Below are 21,200 nucleotides of genomic sequence, written 5' to 3' on the forward strand. Positions count from 1 at the left end.
TTTCACACAGCCAATTAACTTGTATTGCAGTTCAATGCTATAGTGCTTAACTTAATTTGAAAGGTGACTTCATTGGGACTGTAATTGCTGATCTTTGTTAGTTAAAAACAAAGTTCCACTTCATAAATCAAACAACACAGTGCTGTATTATTAATGGATTGCCAATAATGTGATCATACCATATGATATTATGCTCAATAGAATCCCACTGAAGCATGATCTCACTCGTGAGAACAGAAGGTGCTATAGGTGTCTAGCTTCGGTACATTTCTTTTCCTTTATTATTATTTATTATCACGCTGTTCTGTAATTCTAAATGGATATTTAATGCATATTCAGATGAATTATATTGGTCTGAAATTACAGTTTATAGAAGCATAAACACAATGATTTGTTTTAGGTTTTTATTCTTTGTTCCAGAACTAAACAAATTATAACTGTATACCAATATTCCACATGAAAAGAGTTTTGCAGTATAAATGCAAAATAAAAATGTCCATAGTTTCAACACCTCCATGTAATAACACAAAAATATTACCTCTTTACCTGGGATCAAGAGGTGCCATTTCATGTTTCCCCTACACCACTATTTTCTTTCTGAGAAATGTAAAATTGTGTTGTAGCCATCCTGTGTACTGAATATAAAGTAATTTATATTACTTTATATATAAAGTAGTTGTAGCCACGGCGGTATGATTATGATAGATTTTTGCGACTAGATTTTTGCGACTCAAAGCGGTACAATTGTTTTGCATAGAAATTTGTCGTTTTATATTGTAGGCCTGTAATTCTTATTCATAATGCACTTTATTTATTATCACGCTGTTCTGTAATTCTAAATGGATATTTAATGCATATTCAGATGAATTATATTAGTCAACAAAAAAGACCAATACCACGCACTAGAAAATTGCCTCACATTGATCGACGAATGGATGACGGAGAATTCCCTCAAACTCAATGGATCCAAAACCGAACTTCTAATTCTCCACGCAAACCGAAAGAAAAACTCTAGGACAACATGCAAACCACCCACCATCCTTGGACAAACCATCACCCCAAGCACCAAAGTCAAAAGCCTCGGAGTCATCTTTGACTCAGACATGACTATGGATGCACAAATAGGATCAGTCGGTTCTCACTACCTTCTTCGCCTGTTGCGTAGACTCATCCCCTTCATCCCGGAAGGGGACACAGCAGTAGTAGTCGGAACAATCATCAATTCCCGACTTGACTACACAAACACCCTCTACCTCGGACTTCCCAAATACCAAATTTCATGTCTACAAGTCGTCCAGAACACAGCAGCCAGACTAATAACGGGAAAAAAACTCTGGGAATCAATCACCCCGTCCTTGAGAACCCTCCATTGGCTAGCTGTAAAGGATCGGGTTACATTCAAGACCCTCTGCCTCACTCACAAATGCACATATGGAAACGCTCCGCAATACCTACAGTATGCGAGATAATAAAACACTACACCCCTAGTCGCGCCCTTCAGTCAACTAACCAAAACCTCCTCCACATCCCGAAGACCCGATACAAATCAAAAGGAGAACAAAGATTCGCAGTCCAAGGACCATAGCTATGGAACACTCTCTACCCATGGACATCCGCATGGAAGAAAACCATCTGGCCTTCAGGAAAAAACGTAAGACCCACCTCTTCTACAGACACAGGCCGACACTGGATGCAAAAAGCGCCTTGAGGCCATTTGGTTCGCATTTGTAGCGCTTATACAATTTACTCACTCACTTACCTAAATGTCCAAACAAGAGTCTAGTAGACATCCAGAGTACGATAAAGTTTGAAACACTAAATCATAAATTATAATATAATAAATAACTATAAATAATTATAAAAAATATATATAATAATACAATTTATTTACCTACGATTCACTATCGCTCAATTCTGTAAGTGTTCTAATTTACTATCGCTGTTTTCTAGCTGTTCTAAAACCACTTTTGACGTAAAGGGACACTTTTTGGTTGTCATGGACAATCTCAAATTTCCAGGTAAAAAGGACAGTATATATAATATAAAACTGCATGCAGGGCACTGGACAAAGCATTAGGGACAAAATGGATGTGAAATGATTTCATACAGTAATGTAATCTTACAGATTACAGTGTACTGTATGTGTTATGAATGTAGTACTTTTTGAATTTGCCTCCAGGCTCCGCCCCCATACATCGCAACGCTCACAGGGAGCCGAGCCTGGCACACAGAGGCATCAGCCGGAGGACACAACCCGCGGACACAGCGGGGGACTGGGGACAAGGTAAGTATACTGCACCAGGATCCTGCAATGCGGCTCAGGGTTACCGCTAATGGTACTGATATTTAACCCCAAGCCAAAGTAAATATATTGCTGCAATCAGTTCTTAGAAATGGTGGCTGCATCAATTTTCACTTTTCAGACTTAGAACATTTTTCAGCAAGTGCAGAATACAGTGGAACCTTGGATTATGAGCACAATACTTGTAATCCAAAGCACTTGCATATCAAAGCGAGTTTCCCCATAGAAGTCAATTGAAACAAAGATAATTTGTTCCACATGCAGTATTGCATTTGGCCAGAAGTGGGGGTGCCGGAGAGAAATACTCATAGGGCCAGATTCTTGTAGAATCCGCGGCCGCGGAGCGTAAGCCATTTACACTACGCCGCCGCAAATTACTGGAGCAAGTGCCGTATTCTCCAAGCACTTGCTCCGTAATTTGCAGCGGCGTAGTGTAAATGGGCCGGCGTAAGGCCGCGTAATTCAAAGGGGGCGGCTTGTATTTAAATTAAGCGCGCCCCGCGCCGATCGAACTGCGCATGCGCCGGGCAGAAAAATAGCCCAGTGCGCATGCTCCAGCTCACGACGGAAAACGTCAATGACGCCGACGTGAGCGTCATTGACGTAAAGTCGTATTCGCGGACGACCTAGGAAAACAACGTAAACGACGGAAAAAGCCGACGCTGACCCGACGCCATACTTAACATGGCATACGACGGACCTTCGTAAACTTGCCCCTCATATAGCAGGGGCAAGTTTACGGTTACGCAAATGTCGTAAATTCACTGCGTCATCCACGCGTACGTTCGGGAATCTTGCGTAAATAGCTAATTTGCATAGACGACGGGGAAAACGACGATGCGACACCTAGCGGCGGGTGAAAAAATTGCTTTTAAGATCTGACAGCGTAAGAGCCTTACGCCTGTCAGATCTAATGGATATCTATGCGTAACTGATTCTAAGAATCAGTCGCATAGATATGCCGGGCCAGATTAGGACTTACGACGGCGCAAATGGCGTTGCGCCGTCGTAAGCCTTTTAAGAATCTGGCCCCTAGACCGCTCACAGTTGCTCAGATGCACTCGGGAACAGAGTATTTCCGTGTGTTACTGAGTGTTTCCGAGTGCATCCGAACAGCTCAGAGTGTCACCCCTGCACCTCTGGCCAAATGTGGTACTGCACACCGCAGAGGCTTGAATCCTGCTCATTTTGCGAAACAACACTCAAACCGAGTCAGGATTTTTTAAAAGTAATAGCATGTATTGCAAAATGCTTGTTAACCGTGTTATACGCAATCCAAGGTAATACTGTATATACATTGATGTTGTCAGAAATGCTGTGTTACTTGTTACTTCCTGTGAGCTAAACTGGACATTTATATTTTTTTATATATTTCTTATGTAAATTATTACCTCCATGTAATAGAGATGAGCAAAGGCAGACATGGCTGTAGTTCTGGCTGAGTTGTTGTTGCTCTCCTCCACTGTACCTATGGAGGCAGCCATGGCTACAGAAAATGTGTTAGTTCTATGAATACTGAGTGAAAATAAAGGAAAGTAGACTAAAAATAGAAAACCAAAGCAGCCACAATGCTTAGAGACTAATACTCTGAAATATATACAGTGGGGAAGATTTACTAAAGGCAAAAAGACTGTGCAGTTGCACCAGAGCTTAGTAAGTTAGATAAAGCTCCACTTTGCAAAGAATTCACAATCACATACAAAGAAAAAAAAACTGCACTTTTGCTCGCACAGGATTGGATGATGGAAGTCAGCAGAGCTTCTCTTCATCTACTAGCTCTGGAGCAACTGTAAAGTGCACAGTCAATTTGCCTTTAATAAATCAACCCCAGTATGTTGTGTATATATACATATATATTTTAGTTTAGATACTCTTCAGATATAATAGTAGTACTTAAATCAATAAGCATTTTTTTTCTGTATTTTGGGATTTGGACAGGGAGCGAGTGACTTTAGGAAAGTCCTGGTTTACTAATGGAACACAGGCTGTTCACTTTGCAAGGGAATTTGCCCTGGAGCCTACCAAAGGTAGTACATTTTCACTTTGCAAAAAATATTTCACTTTAACCCTTGAAATTTTGGGATATGCACGCTGGGTGGCGTGATCGAGTCATACACTCTGTGTCTATGGACGCAGAATGTATGACAGGGAGCGCGCCCACAAGCTAACCCCCTCCGGAGAGAGCTTCCCAGAGGGGTTTAGCTATTGTGGGGAGGAGCCACCGAGGGACCCCAGAACAGGAGGATCGGGGCCACTCTGTGCAAAACGAACTGCACAGTGGAGGTAAGTATGATATGTTTGTTATTTAACTACTCTGGCGGTATTCCCGAGTCTGGCTCGGGGTGGAAATCCAGTACCATAAGCGGAATCCCCGGGCCAGACTCGGGATTGCATCGCAGTATCCAGGCGGAGATTACTTACCTTGTCCCCTGGATCCTGCGATGTCTCCCGCTGTGTGATCGAGCTGCCTCCTCGCTCGATTCACACAGTGACCGTGTGCTCCCGAGCTCCATTCCCTGCGATGTTACGATGCACAGGGCGGAGATCGGCGCCAAATAAAAAAAATTAAAACACAATACACATACAGTATACTGTAATCTTACAGATTACAGTACTGCATAAAATAAATACACTAAAAGTAATAATTTGTATTATTTCTACCATATTTATCTTTGTATAGCGCGCCCCGGCGTATAGCGCGCACCCCCCAAACGTGGAAGGGAAATTTCCTGAAAAAAAGAAAATACTTACAGTTTGAATGCCCCTCGTCGGTGTCTTGCCCGGCATCCATCGGCGGCCTTGTCCGTTCCGGCATCCATCTGTGGCCCTGGTGGTGTCCTCCCCGCTTCTCCTGCGTCGATCCCCGCTTCCTGCGCTGTGTTTGAACGCCGCCGCCAACATATACCGAGCTCAGTACACTCGGGCACGCTCGGCCACGCTCGGCTCCTTTCGCATAAAGGCTAGGAGGCGGCACAGGGCGTGACCGCGAGGGGAACCGAGCCTGGCCAAGTGTACCCAAGTGTACTGCGCTCGGTATATGTCAGCGGCGGCATTCAAACACAGCGCGGAAAAGGGGATCGGCGTATATCGCGCACCCACGATTTTCCCCTTATTTTAGGGGGAAAAAAGTGCACGGTATATGCCGATAAATACGGTATATTCTTATTTGTTATAATTATTTATAGTTATTTATTATATTATAATTAATGATTTTGTGTTTCAAACTTTATCATACCCGGAATGTCTACTAGACTCTTGTTTGGACAGATTTAAGTGAGTTATTCCTAAGAATTGCAGGCCTACAATATAAAACGCCAAATTTCCATCCAAAATAATGTACCGCTTTCAGCACCTAAAATCTGAAAGAATCATACCGCCAGGGAGGTAAAAAATAAATAAATAATTTACAATCACTTTAAGCTCATCTGGAGGAGCAGGGGGCAGCTTTATTTATAATGCACCATCATCTGCAAAATAAACCTTATTGAAGGAAAAAAAATATTTGGAGGTCGTGCTACATCTTGCATTATTGACTTGCAACCATGGGACTAGGACGCGTCTATTGTAGCCAAGGCACTAGCATTTGGTGGTGGAAATACAAGTCCATTTGGAGTTTTGCAATTCAAACGGGCCTGAATCTATCCAATGTCTTCAACATTAAAGAATAATTATGGTTGAATGCGCTTAACTACTACTAAATATACCTTGACCAAGATAGGTGAGAACTGCCCAGTTATTAAATGAATGAAGTTGTTAGCATTTGATCCAAATAAAGACATTTCTGTGGACTTTGTTACAGACACAAATTTCAAGGATAACTCTTTTTCTACAATCAAGATGTAACTTTTATGTTATGCTATAATACAAATAAAAATTGTATTTTATTAAAATAAAAAATGGGTAATATTTCAGAAGTTACTGTAACAATAGGAGCTTGTTGTTTTGTGCCACTCTAGAGCACACTTTTTTATTGTTTATTCCTTGTATGTTAAATTGACTGTAATTTTTGTCACAAGCACTGCAATATAAATAATTTCTTAACAGAACTTTTTTTCTGTTTTCATTTTATGACAGAAAACTGTTTTACAGATCAAATACATCAATGTTCTATGAAGCTGTATCAAATAAAAGTCATCTGTTGCAACAAAAAGCTATTATTCAGAATCTTTCTTTTCCTTTGTTTGTATTAATACAAAGAAAAAAAAGCATAATGTAATAAAATAATAAACTAAACAGCTAACAATAGCTGCTTTCTTTTGTCTAGCTTTTGTTTTTTTTAAATACTGTTTACCCAAAAAGTTAGCAGTCAAAAAACTGCCTAAAATCCACTTAGTTGTAGGTTCTCTTGATGCGCTACCACCATTTTATTTGTTGAGTTCATATCCACACAAAATGCCATTTTCCCCTTTTGAACTTAATTTTTTATTCCAGTACTTAAAGTAGAACTATAGGCAAAAGTATTTTTTTTTCATTTGGGTTAGGGTAAGTGAGCATTATAACCCATGTTAGTTTTTTTTGCCATTTGCTTCCTATTGGGGAGATTTCCCTTTACTTCCTGTCTCATAGCCAAAACAGGAAATCCCTGCAAATTAAACAGTTGCAGACCAGCCTTCGCAGTTATACTGTGGCAAGGTGGCTCGGCTGTGAGAAACGATGTACTGGTACATCGGTTCGTGCACTGGCTTTTGCGGGGATCTGCCTTTGTAAACAATGCGGATCCCCGTTCTGACATGGGAGGAGGGAGAGATCAGTTGTTCCTAGTGATCAGGAACAGCGATCTCTCTCTACTCCCAGTGAGCCCATCCCCCTGACAGTTGGAAAGCACCTCCCTAGGGAACACTTAACCCTTTGATCACCACTAGTGTCAACCCCTTCGCTGCCAGTACCATTTATACAGTATCAGTGCATTTTTATAGCATTGATCACTGTATTGGTGTCACTGGTCACCAAAAAGTGTCACTAAGGCCCCGTACACACGGTCGGACAAAACCGATGAGAATGGTCCGATGGATCGTTTTCATCGGTTCACCGCTGAAGTGGCCTGATGGTCTGATGTGTGTACACACCATCAGTTCAAAAACCGATCAGGTCAGAACGCGGTGACGTAAAACACACGACGTGCTGAAAAAAACAAAGTTCAATGCTTCCAAGCATGCGTCGACTTGATTCTGAGCATGCGCAGGTTTTGAACCAATGCTTTTCTGTACTAACCATCGGTTTGGTCCGATCGGGCAGCGGGCCATCGGTTCGGTTTTGAAGCATGTTTTAAAATTTTGGACCGAAGGAAAACAGACTGATGGCCTATACACACGGTTGGTTTGGTCCGATGAAACTGAACTTCGGTTCATTCTCATCAGTTCGGTCCGACCGTGTGTACGGGGCCTTAGGGTCAGATTTGTCCGCTGCAATGTCACAGTCCCACTAAAAATCGCATATTGTCGCCAATACTAGTAAAAACAATAAAAAATAAAGTCTCTAAATCTTTCCTTAAACGCTAATCTTTGTAAACGCTATAACTTTTGTGAAAACCAATCAATATGCGCTTATTGCAATTTTTTTACCAAAAATATGTAGTATAATACATATTGGCCTAAACTGATGAATAAATATTTTTGGGGGGATATGTATTATAGCAGAAAGTAAAAAATATTGGGCCAAATCCACAAAGAAATTGCGGATCTTAGTTTTAGGCAGGAAAGTTACACTGGCGCAATTTTAGTATTTTAGGTAGCGATCCACAGAGCACTTACCTCTAAAATTGCGCCAGTGTAGCTGATCTCCTTGCATCTTAAGCGATCCCTAATTAAAATGGGCGATTCCCATTTAAATTAGGGCGCGCTCCCGCGCCGGACGGACTGCGCATGCTTGTGACGTCATTTTTCCCGACGTGCATCGCGCATACGTAGTTTACGTCGGGCTTTGTGGATAGCGACGGGTTCGTAAAGTTGCGACGGGAAAAACAAAAGTTACGCGACGAAAAAAAAAAATCTAATTTAAAAAAAAAACGTGGCGATCGAAAAAAAGGTATGGTTTTGCATGGTCTACTAAAGTTAGTCCATATAAAACCAACCTTAGTTTTGCGCAAGCAAATTCGTAACTTACGCAAATCACACAATGCCTAAAGCTTTGTGGATCTCCGTAAGTACTAATTTGCATACGCAAGGAGGGATTTCGACTCGAAATGCCCCCAGCGGCGGATGCGGTACTGCATCCGAAGATTCAACAGCGTAACTAAATTACGGATGTCGGATCTTCTGCCTAACTTGGGAAAAATCCTTTTGAGGATCACTCCCAAAGTTAGGCACAGAGATACGCAGGCGGAACAGCAGTTCCGCCTGCGTATCTCTTTTGTGGATTTGGCCCATTGTTTTTTTCTTTTTTTTTAATTGTCAGGGTTTTTTGTTTAGAGCACAACAAATTGAAATCAATGATCAAATGATCAAATACCACCAAAAGAAAGCTCAATTTGTCGGGAAAAAAATACATTTTGTTTGGGTACAGCATTGCATGACCGTGCAATTGTCAGGTAAAATAATGCAGTGGACATCACTAGACACAGATGGGGCTCGGGTAGGTATTAGGGGGGAGGTGGTGGCAGGAGGATGGTGGGAGGAGGATAATAGACACAAATCTTTGCACCGGACCTGGTTTAAGTAAGGTTAGATCTTGATCTGCATGGATAGGTTCACTCCTATTTATTAACACTTAAAGCTAAAAGTAATCACCTACCTGGCATGCCTAAGTGGTAACCAGTGGTAAAGTTGGCCAGAAATCCTTTTGCTGTTGAAGTTGAATCTGATGTGAAATACACTGTCATCTGATTGGTTGTGGAGAAAACATCAGGCAATGGATTAACTCCTGTATAAACAGCTGAATAAAAGAAAAACATTTACATTTAATGCTACTGAATTTGAACTACAGTTCTTGACATTTATGTAGACATTTTTATTGCTTGTGTTATTGTTGCACTGTATGTAAAAATCAGCAGTGGTGTTTAATATTCACTGTTCCGCGTTTGCATACACAACAAAAGATTCTAAGTCTGACTGCAATCCTTACACAAATGTGTTCTTTTTTTTTTTTTTTTTTACATTTACTAATATAGGGCAGATTAAAGTGAAACCCCAGACAAACAATTAAAAGCACAGATGAACTACATATCATGGAGTTTTTTTTTTTTACTTGCCAAATATTTTGTATTTCTGTCCATCCAGTCCTGAGATTTACACAACCCACTCACACAGTCAGGAGGATAATGCAGAATATTCTATTACAGTTTTAAAATGTAGTAACAGTAATATCCCTTTTTCCACCCTAGTCTTTTCATTACACAGTAAAAGAGCAGCAGATTAAAGACGTCATCCCTATATTCCTTCATCAGCATGTTCCTTGTTGTATTTGCATGCAGGACACCTGACTGGTTCCTAGTCCTGCTCCTACAACTTCTAGTTAGAACTGCTGTATAGGGATTTGTGTGGCTGATATCAAGTCAAATTCAGGTATATACACTAGCTGCATTAACTATATATAAATTAAAGTAGAACTGAAGGCAAACCTTTTTTTAGAACCCCCAAACATTATATATTTTTTTTTCTAACACCCTAGACAATAAAATGACGGTCGTTGCAATACTTTTTGTCACACAGTATTTGCGCAGCGGTCTTACAAGTGCACTTTTTTGGAAAAAAAATATATATATTGTCAAATATGATGTTACGCCTAGTAAATTGATACCCAACATGTCATGCTTCAAAGTTGTGCCCGCTCGTGGAATGACGAAAAACTTTTACCCTAAAAATATCCATAGGCGACGTTGAAAAAAATTCCACAGGTTGCATGTTTTGAGTTACAGAGGAGGTCTAGGGCTAGAATTTATGCTCTCACTCTACCGATTGCAGTGATACCTCACATGTGTGGTTTAAGCATCGTTTTCATAAGCGGGCACTACTCACGTATGCGTTCACTTCTGCACATGACCTTGGCAGGACGGGGGCCACCCACCGGGAGGACCAAGCGACCAGCTGGCATGTCACTTTCAGTTTACTGAAGACTTAACGGCACCAAAGTAAAAAAAAACATTTCAGTACTCAATGCAGCCAAACTTGGCGATTTGAATGCTTTTAAGTGCAAAAGAGGGATTTGGGGTTTTATAGAACCCATCCCAGATCCCTCCATGGCAGGAACCCCTCGCCGATCCGGGTGGACATCATATGACGTGCTGTGTTCCCGGCGATGTAGGGCGCGCGCGCGCCGGCGGCGGCGTTTGCGCGTGACAGCGGCAGCGCTCGTGACCCGGCGTGGGTGCCCGCGATTGCCGCCGGGTGCCCGCGATTGCCGGTAATCACGGCAGGAGTGTGGATCTGTGTGTGTAAACACACAGATCCACCTCCTGTCAGCGGTGAGGAGACCAATGTATGTTCCCAGTACAGAGGAACACACATCGGTCTCCTCCCCTTGAGAGTCCCCTCCCCCCTACAGTTAGAACACACCTTAGGGAACATATTAACCCCTTCAACGCCCCCTAGTGGTTAACCCCTTCCCTGCCAGTCACATTTACACAGTAATCAATGCATATTTATAGCATTAATCGCTGTATAAATGTGAATGGTCCCAAAAGTGTCCGATGTGTTTGTTGCAATGTCACGGTCACAGTAAAAAATCGCAAATCGCCGCCAATACTAGTAAAAAAAATTATAAAATAAAAATGCCATAAATCTATCACCTATTTTGTAGGTGATAGATACGATTATTGCGATTTTTTTTTTAACAAAAATATGTAGAAGAATACTTATCGGCCTAAACTGAGGAAAAATATATATATATATTTTTTAAATTGTGATATTTATTAAATAAAAAAGTAAAAAATATTGAGTTTTTTTTAAATTGTCGCTCTTCTTTTGTTAATAGCGCAAAAAATAAAAACCGCAGAGATGATCAAATACCACCAAACGAAAGCTCTATTTGTGGGGGGAAAAAAACATAAAGATTTAGTTTGGGTACAGTGTTGCATGACCACGCAATTGTTATTCAAAGTGCAACAGCGCTAAAAACTAAGCTAAAAATTGGTCTGGGCAGGAAGGGGGTGAAAATGCCCTATATGGAAGGGGTTAAAATGTCGCCAATCGGGATTTCTAAGTATCGTAGTTTATTGCCATTTCATGAGTGTGTACAATTTTAAAGCATGACATGTTAGGTATCTATTTACTCGACATAACATCATCTTTCACTTTTTCCAAAACAATTGGGCTAACTTTACTGTTATTTTTTTTTTATTATTTATGAACGTGAGCATTTGACAGACTCTTGCTTAACCACTTGCCGACCGCGCACCGTCGAAATACGTCCACAAGGTGGCTCTCCTGGGCGAGATCACTTAATATGACGTCCGACGCGTGAACGGAAATTGGGCGCGCGCGCGCGCCCCCCCGCCGTTCCCGATGATCAGATTCGATGCAGAACTGATCAACCACCAGGTCCAGGCCAATAAAATCTGGCCTGGACCTGGTGATCGCTCTAACCAATGGTTGTCTTCCCCTGGCAATGTTTTGTAAACATTGGCAGGGGAAGTACTGCTCTCTCCCTCGTGTCGGTCTTTCCGTTACAGACCGAGAGGGAGAGAGCATCTAACCGTGAGTTGCACAACACTACACTGACACCAGGTCACGTAGGCACACAATTCACCCCCCGATCACCCCCCAAATTAACCCATTCACTGCCTGTCACTGTGTCACCCAGTACAGCAATCAGATTTTTTTTTGATCGCTGTACTTGTGTCATTAGTGACAAAAATAAGTGTTAGGGTAATCAGTCTTAGGCCCTAAAAAGTCTAGGGACCCCCCCTAACCCCCCCCAATAAAGGTTTAACCCCTTCATTACCCCCTGTCACCAGTGATCACAGTATAAGTGTCACGGGTGACGCAGTTTAGCTAGTTAATTTTTTATAGCATCAAGGCACCCGCCATATTTTTTGCTATAAAGTTTTAACCCCCTGATCGCCCGGCGGGTGATCAAAGTTTGGTTTTAGCGCCAGATAGGGTCTGCGTCGCCCCAGGCAGCGGCCAATAGCGCTAACACCCACGCACGCACCATACGCCTCCCTTTAGTGGTATAGTATCTGATCGGATCGATACTTGATCTGATCAGATCTATACTAGCGTCCCCTGCAGTTTAGGGTTCCCAAAAACGCATGGTTAGCGGGATCAGCCCAGATACCTGCTAGCACCTGCGTTTAGCCCCTTCGCCCAGTCCAGCCCACCAAAGTGCAGTATCGATCGATCGATCACTGACACAAAACACAAAAACACATAACTGCAGCGTTCGCAGAGTCAGGCCTGATCTCTGCGATCGCTAACAGTTTTTTTGGTAGCGCTTGACTCGGTCACTAACAGGTCAGGTGCTTTTTTGCCTGTGAATCTCACCACTGTACCCCTAAATTTAGAGCCCAAAATGGCAAATCGATGGTACAGTGATGAAGAGGCCTACTTGTTTATGAGCCTGACAGATAGTGATGAGGAGGTCACGCATCTGTCAAATTCTTGCTCAGAATACGATCCTGTAGACGACAGTGGCTCCCTGACAGATAGCTCTGACGACGGAGTGGTCCCTGCTAGGGTCAGGCGTACCAGACCCCGATCTTCTGCTGTCGCTGAGGTGCAAGAACCGCAGGGCTCTCGTATGGAGGAGAGAAGTACTAGCGCCGCTATTCCTTCTGGTGAACTGGCAAGCACCAGCGGCCTAGTACATCCTGGTCATATATCCAGCACTGCAGTAACACTTGGTGACGTGGCGAGTCCCATAAGTGCAGTTCAAGCTGGAGAGGTGGCAAGCACGAGTAGTGTCCCGCTGCCACCAAGAAGAAGACGACAAAGACAGGCCCGTCCCCATAGTGCCCTTCCTGCTGCATTCGCCAATCCTGATTGGGTACCCACCACTTCTGCAGCACCCGTACTTCCCCCATTCACTGGCCAACCCGGAATTCAGGTGAATACAGTTGATTTTACGTCACTGGATTTTTATTCGCTGTTTTTCACCGAAGATCTCTATAGATCTATTGTGGACCAAAGCAATTTGTACGCTGGTCAATTCTTCGCCGCTAATCCCCAGCTGTCCCTTGCCAGAGATTGGAAGCCAATTACGGTTTCCGAATTTAAGATCTTTCTGGGCCTTTCCCTCATCATGGGCATTACTAAAAAGAGTGAGCTGCGGATGTATTGGTCCACGCACCCAGTTCACCATATGCCCATTTTCTCTGCCTCCATGGCCAGGACACGATACGAGCAGATCTTGCGGTTCATGCATTTTAGTGACAATGAACTCTGTCGTCCTCGGGGAGACCCTGAATTCGATCGGCTCTACAAAATTCGGCCCCTCGTAAACCACTTCAACGAACGGTTTGCAGCCTTGTATAATCCCCATCAAGTTGTCTGCGTTGATGAGTCCCTGGTTAAGTTTTCTGGCCGCTTGTCATTCAAACAATTCCTTCCCAGCAAGCGTGCCAGATACGGGGTCAAGTTGTATAAGCTCTGTGACAGGGCAACAGGCTATACATCTAGCTTTATGGTTTACGAGGGAAAAGACAGTCACGTAGAGCCGGAGAATTGCCCTGATTACATAGGGAGCGCTGGTAAGATAGTGTGGGAATTGGTGTCACCCTTATTCGGAAAGGGGTACCACTTGTACGTGGACAATTATTACACAAGCGTGCCACTTTTTAGTCACCTTTTTGATTATGGAATTGGCGCATGTGGCACCGTGCGACCTAATCGCCGGGGCATCCCCCAACGGCTTGTAGAATCCCGTCTTAGTCGGGGGGAGAGAGCCTGCTTACAGTGTAATAATTTGTTAGCAGTGAAGTGGAGGGATTCACGGAATGTTTTCGTTCTGTCCACGCTTCACGCAGACACGGCAGTCCAAATTCCTACGGCGGCTGGTGTTGTGGAGAAACCCCTCTGTATCCACGAGTACAACCTTAACATGGGAGGGGTGGACCTCAATGACCAGTTGTTGGCGCCGTACCTAATTGCCCGGAGGTCCAAACGCTGGTACAAAAAAGTGTCAGTGTATTTGTTTCAATTGGCTTTGCTGAACGCTCATGTGCTATACAGAGCTTCAGGACGGACTGGATCCTTTCTAAAATTCCAGGAAGAGATCGTCGAAGCCCTTCTGTTTCCAGATGGTGCTGTGCCCCACCTTCCCAACGCAAATGCAGTGAGCCGGCTGTATGAGAGGCATTTTCCTTTTGTCCTCCCTGGTACCCCTACCCAAAAAACCCGCCAAAAAAGATGTCGTGTCTGCAGCAAACTCGGATTTAGGCGTGACACCCGCTTTTATTGTCCCGACTGTCCTGACCAACCTGGTCTCTGCATTGGTGTATGTTTCAAACGCTACCACACACTAATTGAGTTTTAGCGTAGGGTACAGCACCACACAGTCCTAGGCACACCAACACAGGGTCTCGGAATATGTGATGGCCATCACATTTTGAGAGACCATAATCTGCAAGGTTCAGTTTACAGTTTTCTTACAGTTTTTATAAAAGTGAAAAAAAGTGGAAAAAAAATTAAAAAAACTCACACAAAAACACAAAAAAAATATAAAATAAAAAATCCAAAAATAGTTGTGGTTGTATTTTTCTCCTCTCTTTATTGTTCTCTTATGTTCACTCTCTACTGTCCACTCACTATTGTTCTATATCTATTCTCTCTATTTTTACAATGTTTTATTGTATTTGCTTTGCAGGTATGGTATGTTATACTGTAATGTTTGTTTTATTGTTAACCATTATTTGTTTAGCAGGTACGCCATTCAGTTGCATCGCGGATTTATTTAGCGTGACAGCAACAGCGTTTGCTCCCACGATTTATAAAGCTGTGACTCCAACGCTGTAGGAGGTGATTTCACCACCACGGTTACAAAAAAAGCATATATGCCGAAGCATGGGGGCAGCAGGGGCGGAGGAGCGATTTTGCTCCTAATGCCGCGTACATACGGTCGAAATTCTGACGGAGGCTTGCCCATGGAAAAGTTCGACCGTGTGTATGCGGCATAACTTTTTATGCGGGAGGATGCCCCCATGCTTCGGCATGTATATTTTTTAGGCACAGGTTGCGTTAAAATTTTTTTTATTTTTTACTGTATTTATTTTTTTGGTATTTGCTTTGCAGGTATGGTATGGTAAGATCTTAATGTTAAAATGTAATGTTACTTTGTTATAATGTTTAACCATCATTTGCTTAGCAGGTACGCCATTCAGTTGCAGCACGGATTTATTTAGCGTGACAGCAACAGCGTTTGCTCCCACGATACATAAAGCCGTGACTCCAACACTGTGGGAGGTGATTTCACCACCACAGTTAAAAAAAGAGCATATATGCCGAAGCATGGGGGCATTAGGGGCGGAGGAGCGATTTTGCTCCTAATGCCGCGTACATACGGTCGAAATTCCGTCGGAAGCTTGCCCGTGGAAAAGTCAGACCGTGTGTATGCGCCATAACTTTTTATGCGGCGTACATACGTGTGTGAGCGGCATAACTTTTTTGCGGGAGGATGCCCCCATGCTTCGGCATATATAAATGGTGCGTGTATGCCCATCATTAGAAGTGGGTGGATGAAGGGAGGTATTCTAATGGTGGGCATACCCACCGATCAATCTTTTTTTCGTTCAGCCAACAGGCTGCATGAAAAAAAAAAAAGATTACAATACATGTCCAACAAGAACCATCAACGTATGGTATGTTGCTGGACTTTGAATGGTTATACCAGAATGATGCCTGCGGGTTTAGGTATCATCTTGGTATCATTCTTTTCAGCCAGCGGCTAATTAGCCTCTAAACTGCTTTTACAAGCAGTGGGAGGGTATGTCCCCTCCCCGGATATAAACTGCGCCATTGGGAAAGTGGGAAAACATTTTATCACACCGATCTTGGTGTGGTCAGATGCTTTAAGGGCAGAGGAAAGATCTAGGGTCTAATAGACCCCAATTTTTTCAAAAAAGAGTACCTGTCACTAACTATTGCTATCATAGGGGATATTTACATGCCCTAAGATGGCAATAAAAATTATAAAAATAATAAAAAAAAGTAAGGAACAGTTTAAAATAAAATTAAAAAAGCAAATTAAATAATAATGAAAAAAAAAAAAAAAAAAAAAAGCACCCCTGTCCCCCCCTGCTCTTGCGCAAAGGCGAACGCAAGCGTCGGTTTGGCGTCATATGTAAACAGCAATTGTACCATGCATGTGAGGTATCACCGCGAAGGTCAGATCGAGGGCAGTAATTTTAGCAGTAGACCTCCTCTGTAAATCTAATGTGGTAACCCGTAGAGGCTTTTAAAGGCTTTTAAAAATGTATGTAGTTTGTCACCACTGCGCATTTGTGCGCAATTTTAAAGCATGTCGTGTTTGGTATCTATGTACTCGGCCTAAGATCATCTTTTTTATTTCATCAAACATTTGGGCAATATAGTGTGTTTTAGTGCATTAAAATAAAAAAATATGTATTTTTGCCCAAAAAAATGCATTTGAAAAATCGCTGCGCAAATACTGCGACGTAAAAAAAAATGCAACACCCACCATTTTAATCTGTAGGGCCTTTGCTTTAAAATAATATATAATGTTTGGGGGTTCAACTTAACTTTCTTGCAAAAAATAATATGTTTTTATGTAAACAAACAGTGTCAGAAAGGGCTTTTTCTTCAAGTGGTTAGAAGAGTGGGTAATGTGTGACATAAGCTTCTAAATGTTGTTCATAAAATGCCAGGACAGTTCAAAACCCCCCCAAATGACCCCATTTTGGAAAGTAGACACCCCAAGCTATTTGCTGAGAGGCATCTCGAGTCCATGGAATATTTTATATTTTGACACAAGTTGTAGGAAAGAGAATTATTATTATTTTATTTTATTTTTTTTTGCACAAAGTTGTCACTAAATGATATATTGCTCAAACATGCCATGGGCATATGTGGAATTACACCCCAAAATACATTCTGCTGCTTCTCCTGAGTACGGGGATACCACATGTGTGAGACTTTTTGGGAGCCTAGCCGCGTCCGGGACCCCAAAAACCAATCACCACCTTCAGGCTTTCTAAGGGTGTAAATTTTTGATTTCACTCCTCACTACCTATCACAGTTTCGGAGGCCATGGAATGCCCAGATGGCACAAAACCCCCCCAAATGACCCCATTTTGGAAAGTAGACACCCCAAGCTATTTGCTGAGAGGTATGTTGAGTATTTTGCAGATCTTGCTTTTTGTCACAAAGATTTGAAAATTGAAAAAAGAAAAAAAAATATATATATATATCTTTCTTCATTTTCAAAAATAAATGAGCGCTGTAAAATACTCACCATGCCTCTCAGCAAATAGCTTGGGGTGTCTACTTTCCAAAATGGGGTCATTTGGGGGGGTTGTGTGCCATCTGGGAATTCCATGGCCTCCGAAACTGTGATAGGCAGCGAGGAGTGAAATCAAAAATTTGCGCCCTTAGAAATCCTGAAGGCGGTGCTTGGTTTTCGGGGCCCCGTACGCGGCTAGGCTCCCGAAAAGTCCCACACATGTGGTATCCCCGTACTCAGGAGAAGCAGCAGAATGTATTTTGGGGTGCAATTCCACATATAACCATGGCATGTGTGAGCAATATATCATTTAGTGACAACTTTGTGCAAAAAAAAAAAAAAAAAAAAAAAGTTTGTCATATTCCAGCAACTGGTGGCAAGATATAAAATATTCCATGAACTCAAAATGCCTCTCAGAAAATAGCTTGGGGTGTCTACTTTCCAAAATGGGGTCATTTGGGGGGGTTGTGTGCCATCTTGGCCTTTTATGGCCTTCAATACTGTGATAGGTAGTGATCGGTAGTGAGGAGTGAAATCAAAAATGTATGCCCTTAGAAATCCTGAAGGCCGTGCTTGGTTTTCGGGGTCCCGTACGCGGCTAGGCTCCCAAAAAGTCCCACACATGTGGTATCCCCGTACTCAGGAGAAGCTGCAGAATGTATTTTGGGGTGTAATTCCACATATGCCCATGGCATGTGTGAGCAATATATCATTTAGTGACAACTTTGTGCAAAAAAAAAAAAAATTGTCATATTCCCGCAACTTGTGGCAAAATATTAAATATTCCATGGACTCAACATGCCTCTCAGCAAATAGCCTGGGGTGTCTACTTTCCAAAATGGGGTCATTTGGGGGGGGTTGTGCTATTTGGGCATTTTATGGCCTTCAAAACTGTGATAGGTAGTGAGGAGTGAAATAAAAAATTTGCGCCCTTAGAAATCCTGAAGGCGATGCTTGGTTTTCGGGGTCCCGTACGCGGCTAGACTCGCAAAAAGTCCCACACATGTGGTATCCCCGTACTCAGGAGAAGCAGCAGAATGTATTTTGGGGTGCAATTCCACATATAACCATGGCATGTATGAGCAATATATCATTTAGTTACAACTTTTTGTAATTTCTTTTTTCTTTTTTTTTTTTTGTCATTATTCAATCACTTGGTACAAAAAAAAAAATATTCAGTGGGCTCAATATGCCCCTCAGCAGATTCCTTGGGGTGTCTACTTTCCAAAATGGGGTCATTTGGGGGGATTTTGTGCTATTTGGGCATTTTATGGCCTTCAAAACTGTCTTAGGTAGTGAGAAGTGAAATCAAAAATTTGCGCCCTTAGAAATCCTGAAGGCGGTGCTTGATTTTCGGGGCCCCGTACGTGGTTGGGCTCCCAAAAAGTCTCACACATGTGGTATCCCCGTACTCAGGAGAAGCAGGAGAATGTATTTTGGGGTGCAATTCCACATATAACTATGGCATGTGTGAGCAATATATCATTTAGTGACAACTTTTTGTAATTTCTTTTTTTTTTTTGTCATTATTCAATCACTTGTTACAAAAAAAAAAAAATATTCAATGGACTCAACATGCCTTTCAGCAGGTTCCTTGGGGTGTCTACTTTCCAAAATGGGGTCATTTGGGGGGGTTTTGTACTTCCCTGCTATTTTAGCACCTCAAGAATTGAGATAGGCAGTCATAAAATAAAAGCTGTGTAAATTCCAGAAAATGTACCCTAGTTTGTAGATGCTATAACTTTTGCGCAAACCAATAAATATACGCTTATTGGCATTTTTTTTACTAAAGACATGTGGCTGAATACATTTTGGCCAAAATGTATGACTAAAATTGAGTTTGTTCGATTTTTCTTATAACAAAAAGTAGAAAATATCATTTTTTCTCAAAATTTTCGCTCTTTTTTCCGTTTATATCGCAAACATTAAAAATCGCAGAGGCAATCAAATACCATCAAAAGAAAGCTCTATTTGTGGGAAAAAAAGGACGCAAATTTTGTTTGGGTACAACATTGTATGGCCGCGCAATTGCCAGTTAAAGCAGCGCAGTGGAAAATTGTAAAAACACCTCTGGTCTTAAGGCTGACAAATGGTCCGGTGGGAAAGTGGTTAAATACGGTGTGAAATAAAATATTGCAACAATAGCCATTTTATTCACTAGGGACTCTGCTAATAACATAAATAATGTTTGGGGGTTCTAAGTAATTTTATAGCAAAAAAATACAGACTTTAACTTGTAAGCAGCAAACATCAGAAAAAGGCTTAGGCGTGAAGGGGTTAAAGCCCAACTGGACTTTTAGTTTAATCAGCTAAATTACATTCTAGGTACATAAAAAAAATGGGTTCAAAGTCTTACAGTTAATTTTCTTTAGAAAGCAGCTATAGCCTGAGTAAAAAAAAAAGCCTCTTCCCTGCCAACATGCTGCAGAAAAGAATCCTTGCTTACTTTGTGGTAGCATAGAGGTCTCTATGCAGAGGGCCAAATGCACTCGCTGAGTCAGACCTTTAACGCTGTAATCAGCAGTGGTGGCCCGTCCATAGAGGGCGCATGGGCGCCACCTCCCCCTACCCATGCATCCGGCCCCCTGACCTACATATCAGTGGCATCTGAACATGGATTAAAATGCAGCTGGGTGTTTTTTTGAAGCACCTGATTAAAGCATTGCGCTCCGAGCCCACCCAGTTGTGAGACGATAAGCAAATGAATTTTCGCTATTATCACACTAAAGTTCCTCCCCGCCAATCAGGAGGCAGGTCTGTGAGACCTGTTTTCCGATTGGCCAAAGCGTCAGGCGATCTATTGGATGCCTAGCGCTTTGGTGGAAGAGGAGACACATGGCGGTGGAGAAAGCTGGAGGAGCGGACACCGGAGCCACCGTGGCCGCTGCCCGCACTTCAGGAGGAGAGGACACCACAGCCCCGTAAAATGAGTGGCTAAGTGCTGACCACCCACATGGGGGGTTCTGTTTCATTCCTGCCTCGCCGTAGGGGGTTGTTGTTTGTTTGCCACCCCCCAAAAGCCGCCACTGGTAATCAGCAAAGTTCATACTCCATGAAGAGTCCTGGCTCTAAATCAGTGCATGTCAGAGCTTTGCAGAGAGACCACTGCTTTAACACAGAGACCATGGGTCATTCTCTGCAGCATGCCGGTGGGGGACCAGATATTCTACTTAGGCTGTGGCTGCTTTTTAAAGAGAACAAACCTTTTATATATTGGTAAGTCTACTTATACAATTTCAGCCTCACAGTACAGCCATGGCAAAGACATATATCACTTCCACCCCTATGCTAAGCCATACATGAAGTACAGAAAGTTAGTGGCTGCAGTCCAATTCTTGGCTTCCTCACAGCAAGGTTCAGGAAAAGGGTAAAGCTGCACAATCTTTTACTTCAACTGTGTTTATTGCAAATGCTCATCAAATGTCAGGCTAGAAAAGCCTTGGCTCGTTTTACGCAATACCACTTAATCATGGTTTACAGTTATGTGCTAACGTGCAAACGCATTAAATCTGTGACAACCTGACATTTCATGAAACCTTTACAATAAATGCAGTTACAGTGGAAGATT

At 42.4% G+C, this 21,200-nt stretch overlaps 1 protein-coding gene across 1 annotated transcript in view; it reads right to left on the minus strand.

The window, feature by feature from the left end:
• The window catches only part of TMPRSS15 (transmembrane serine protease 15), a 505,254-nt gene that overhangs the window by 235,193 nt on the left and 248,861 nt on the right, over nucleotides 1-21,200 (minus strand). The window contains exon 16 of the mRNA XM_040338815.1: nucleotides 9,032-9,172. Within this exon, the coding sequence (XP_040194749.1) occupies nucleotides 9,032-9,172 (141 nt within the window). The remainder of the gene's footprint in view (nucleotides 1-9,031; nucleotides 9,173-21,200) is intronic.

The sequence above is a fragment of the Rana temporaria genome, chromosome 2, assembly GCF_905171775.1.
Source record: "Rana temporaria chromosome 2, aRanTem1.1, whole genome shotgun sequence".
Taxonomy (NCBI): domain Eukaryota; kingdom Metazoa; phylum Chordata; class Amphibia; order Anura; family Ranidae; genus Rana; species Rana temporaria.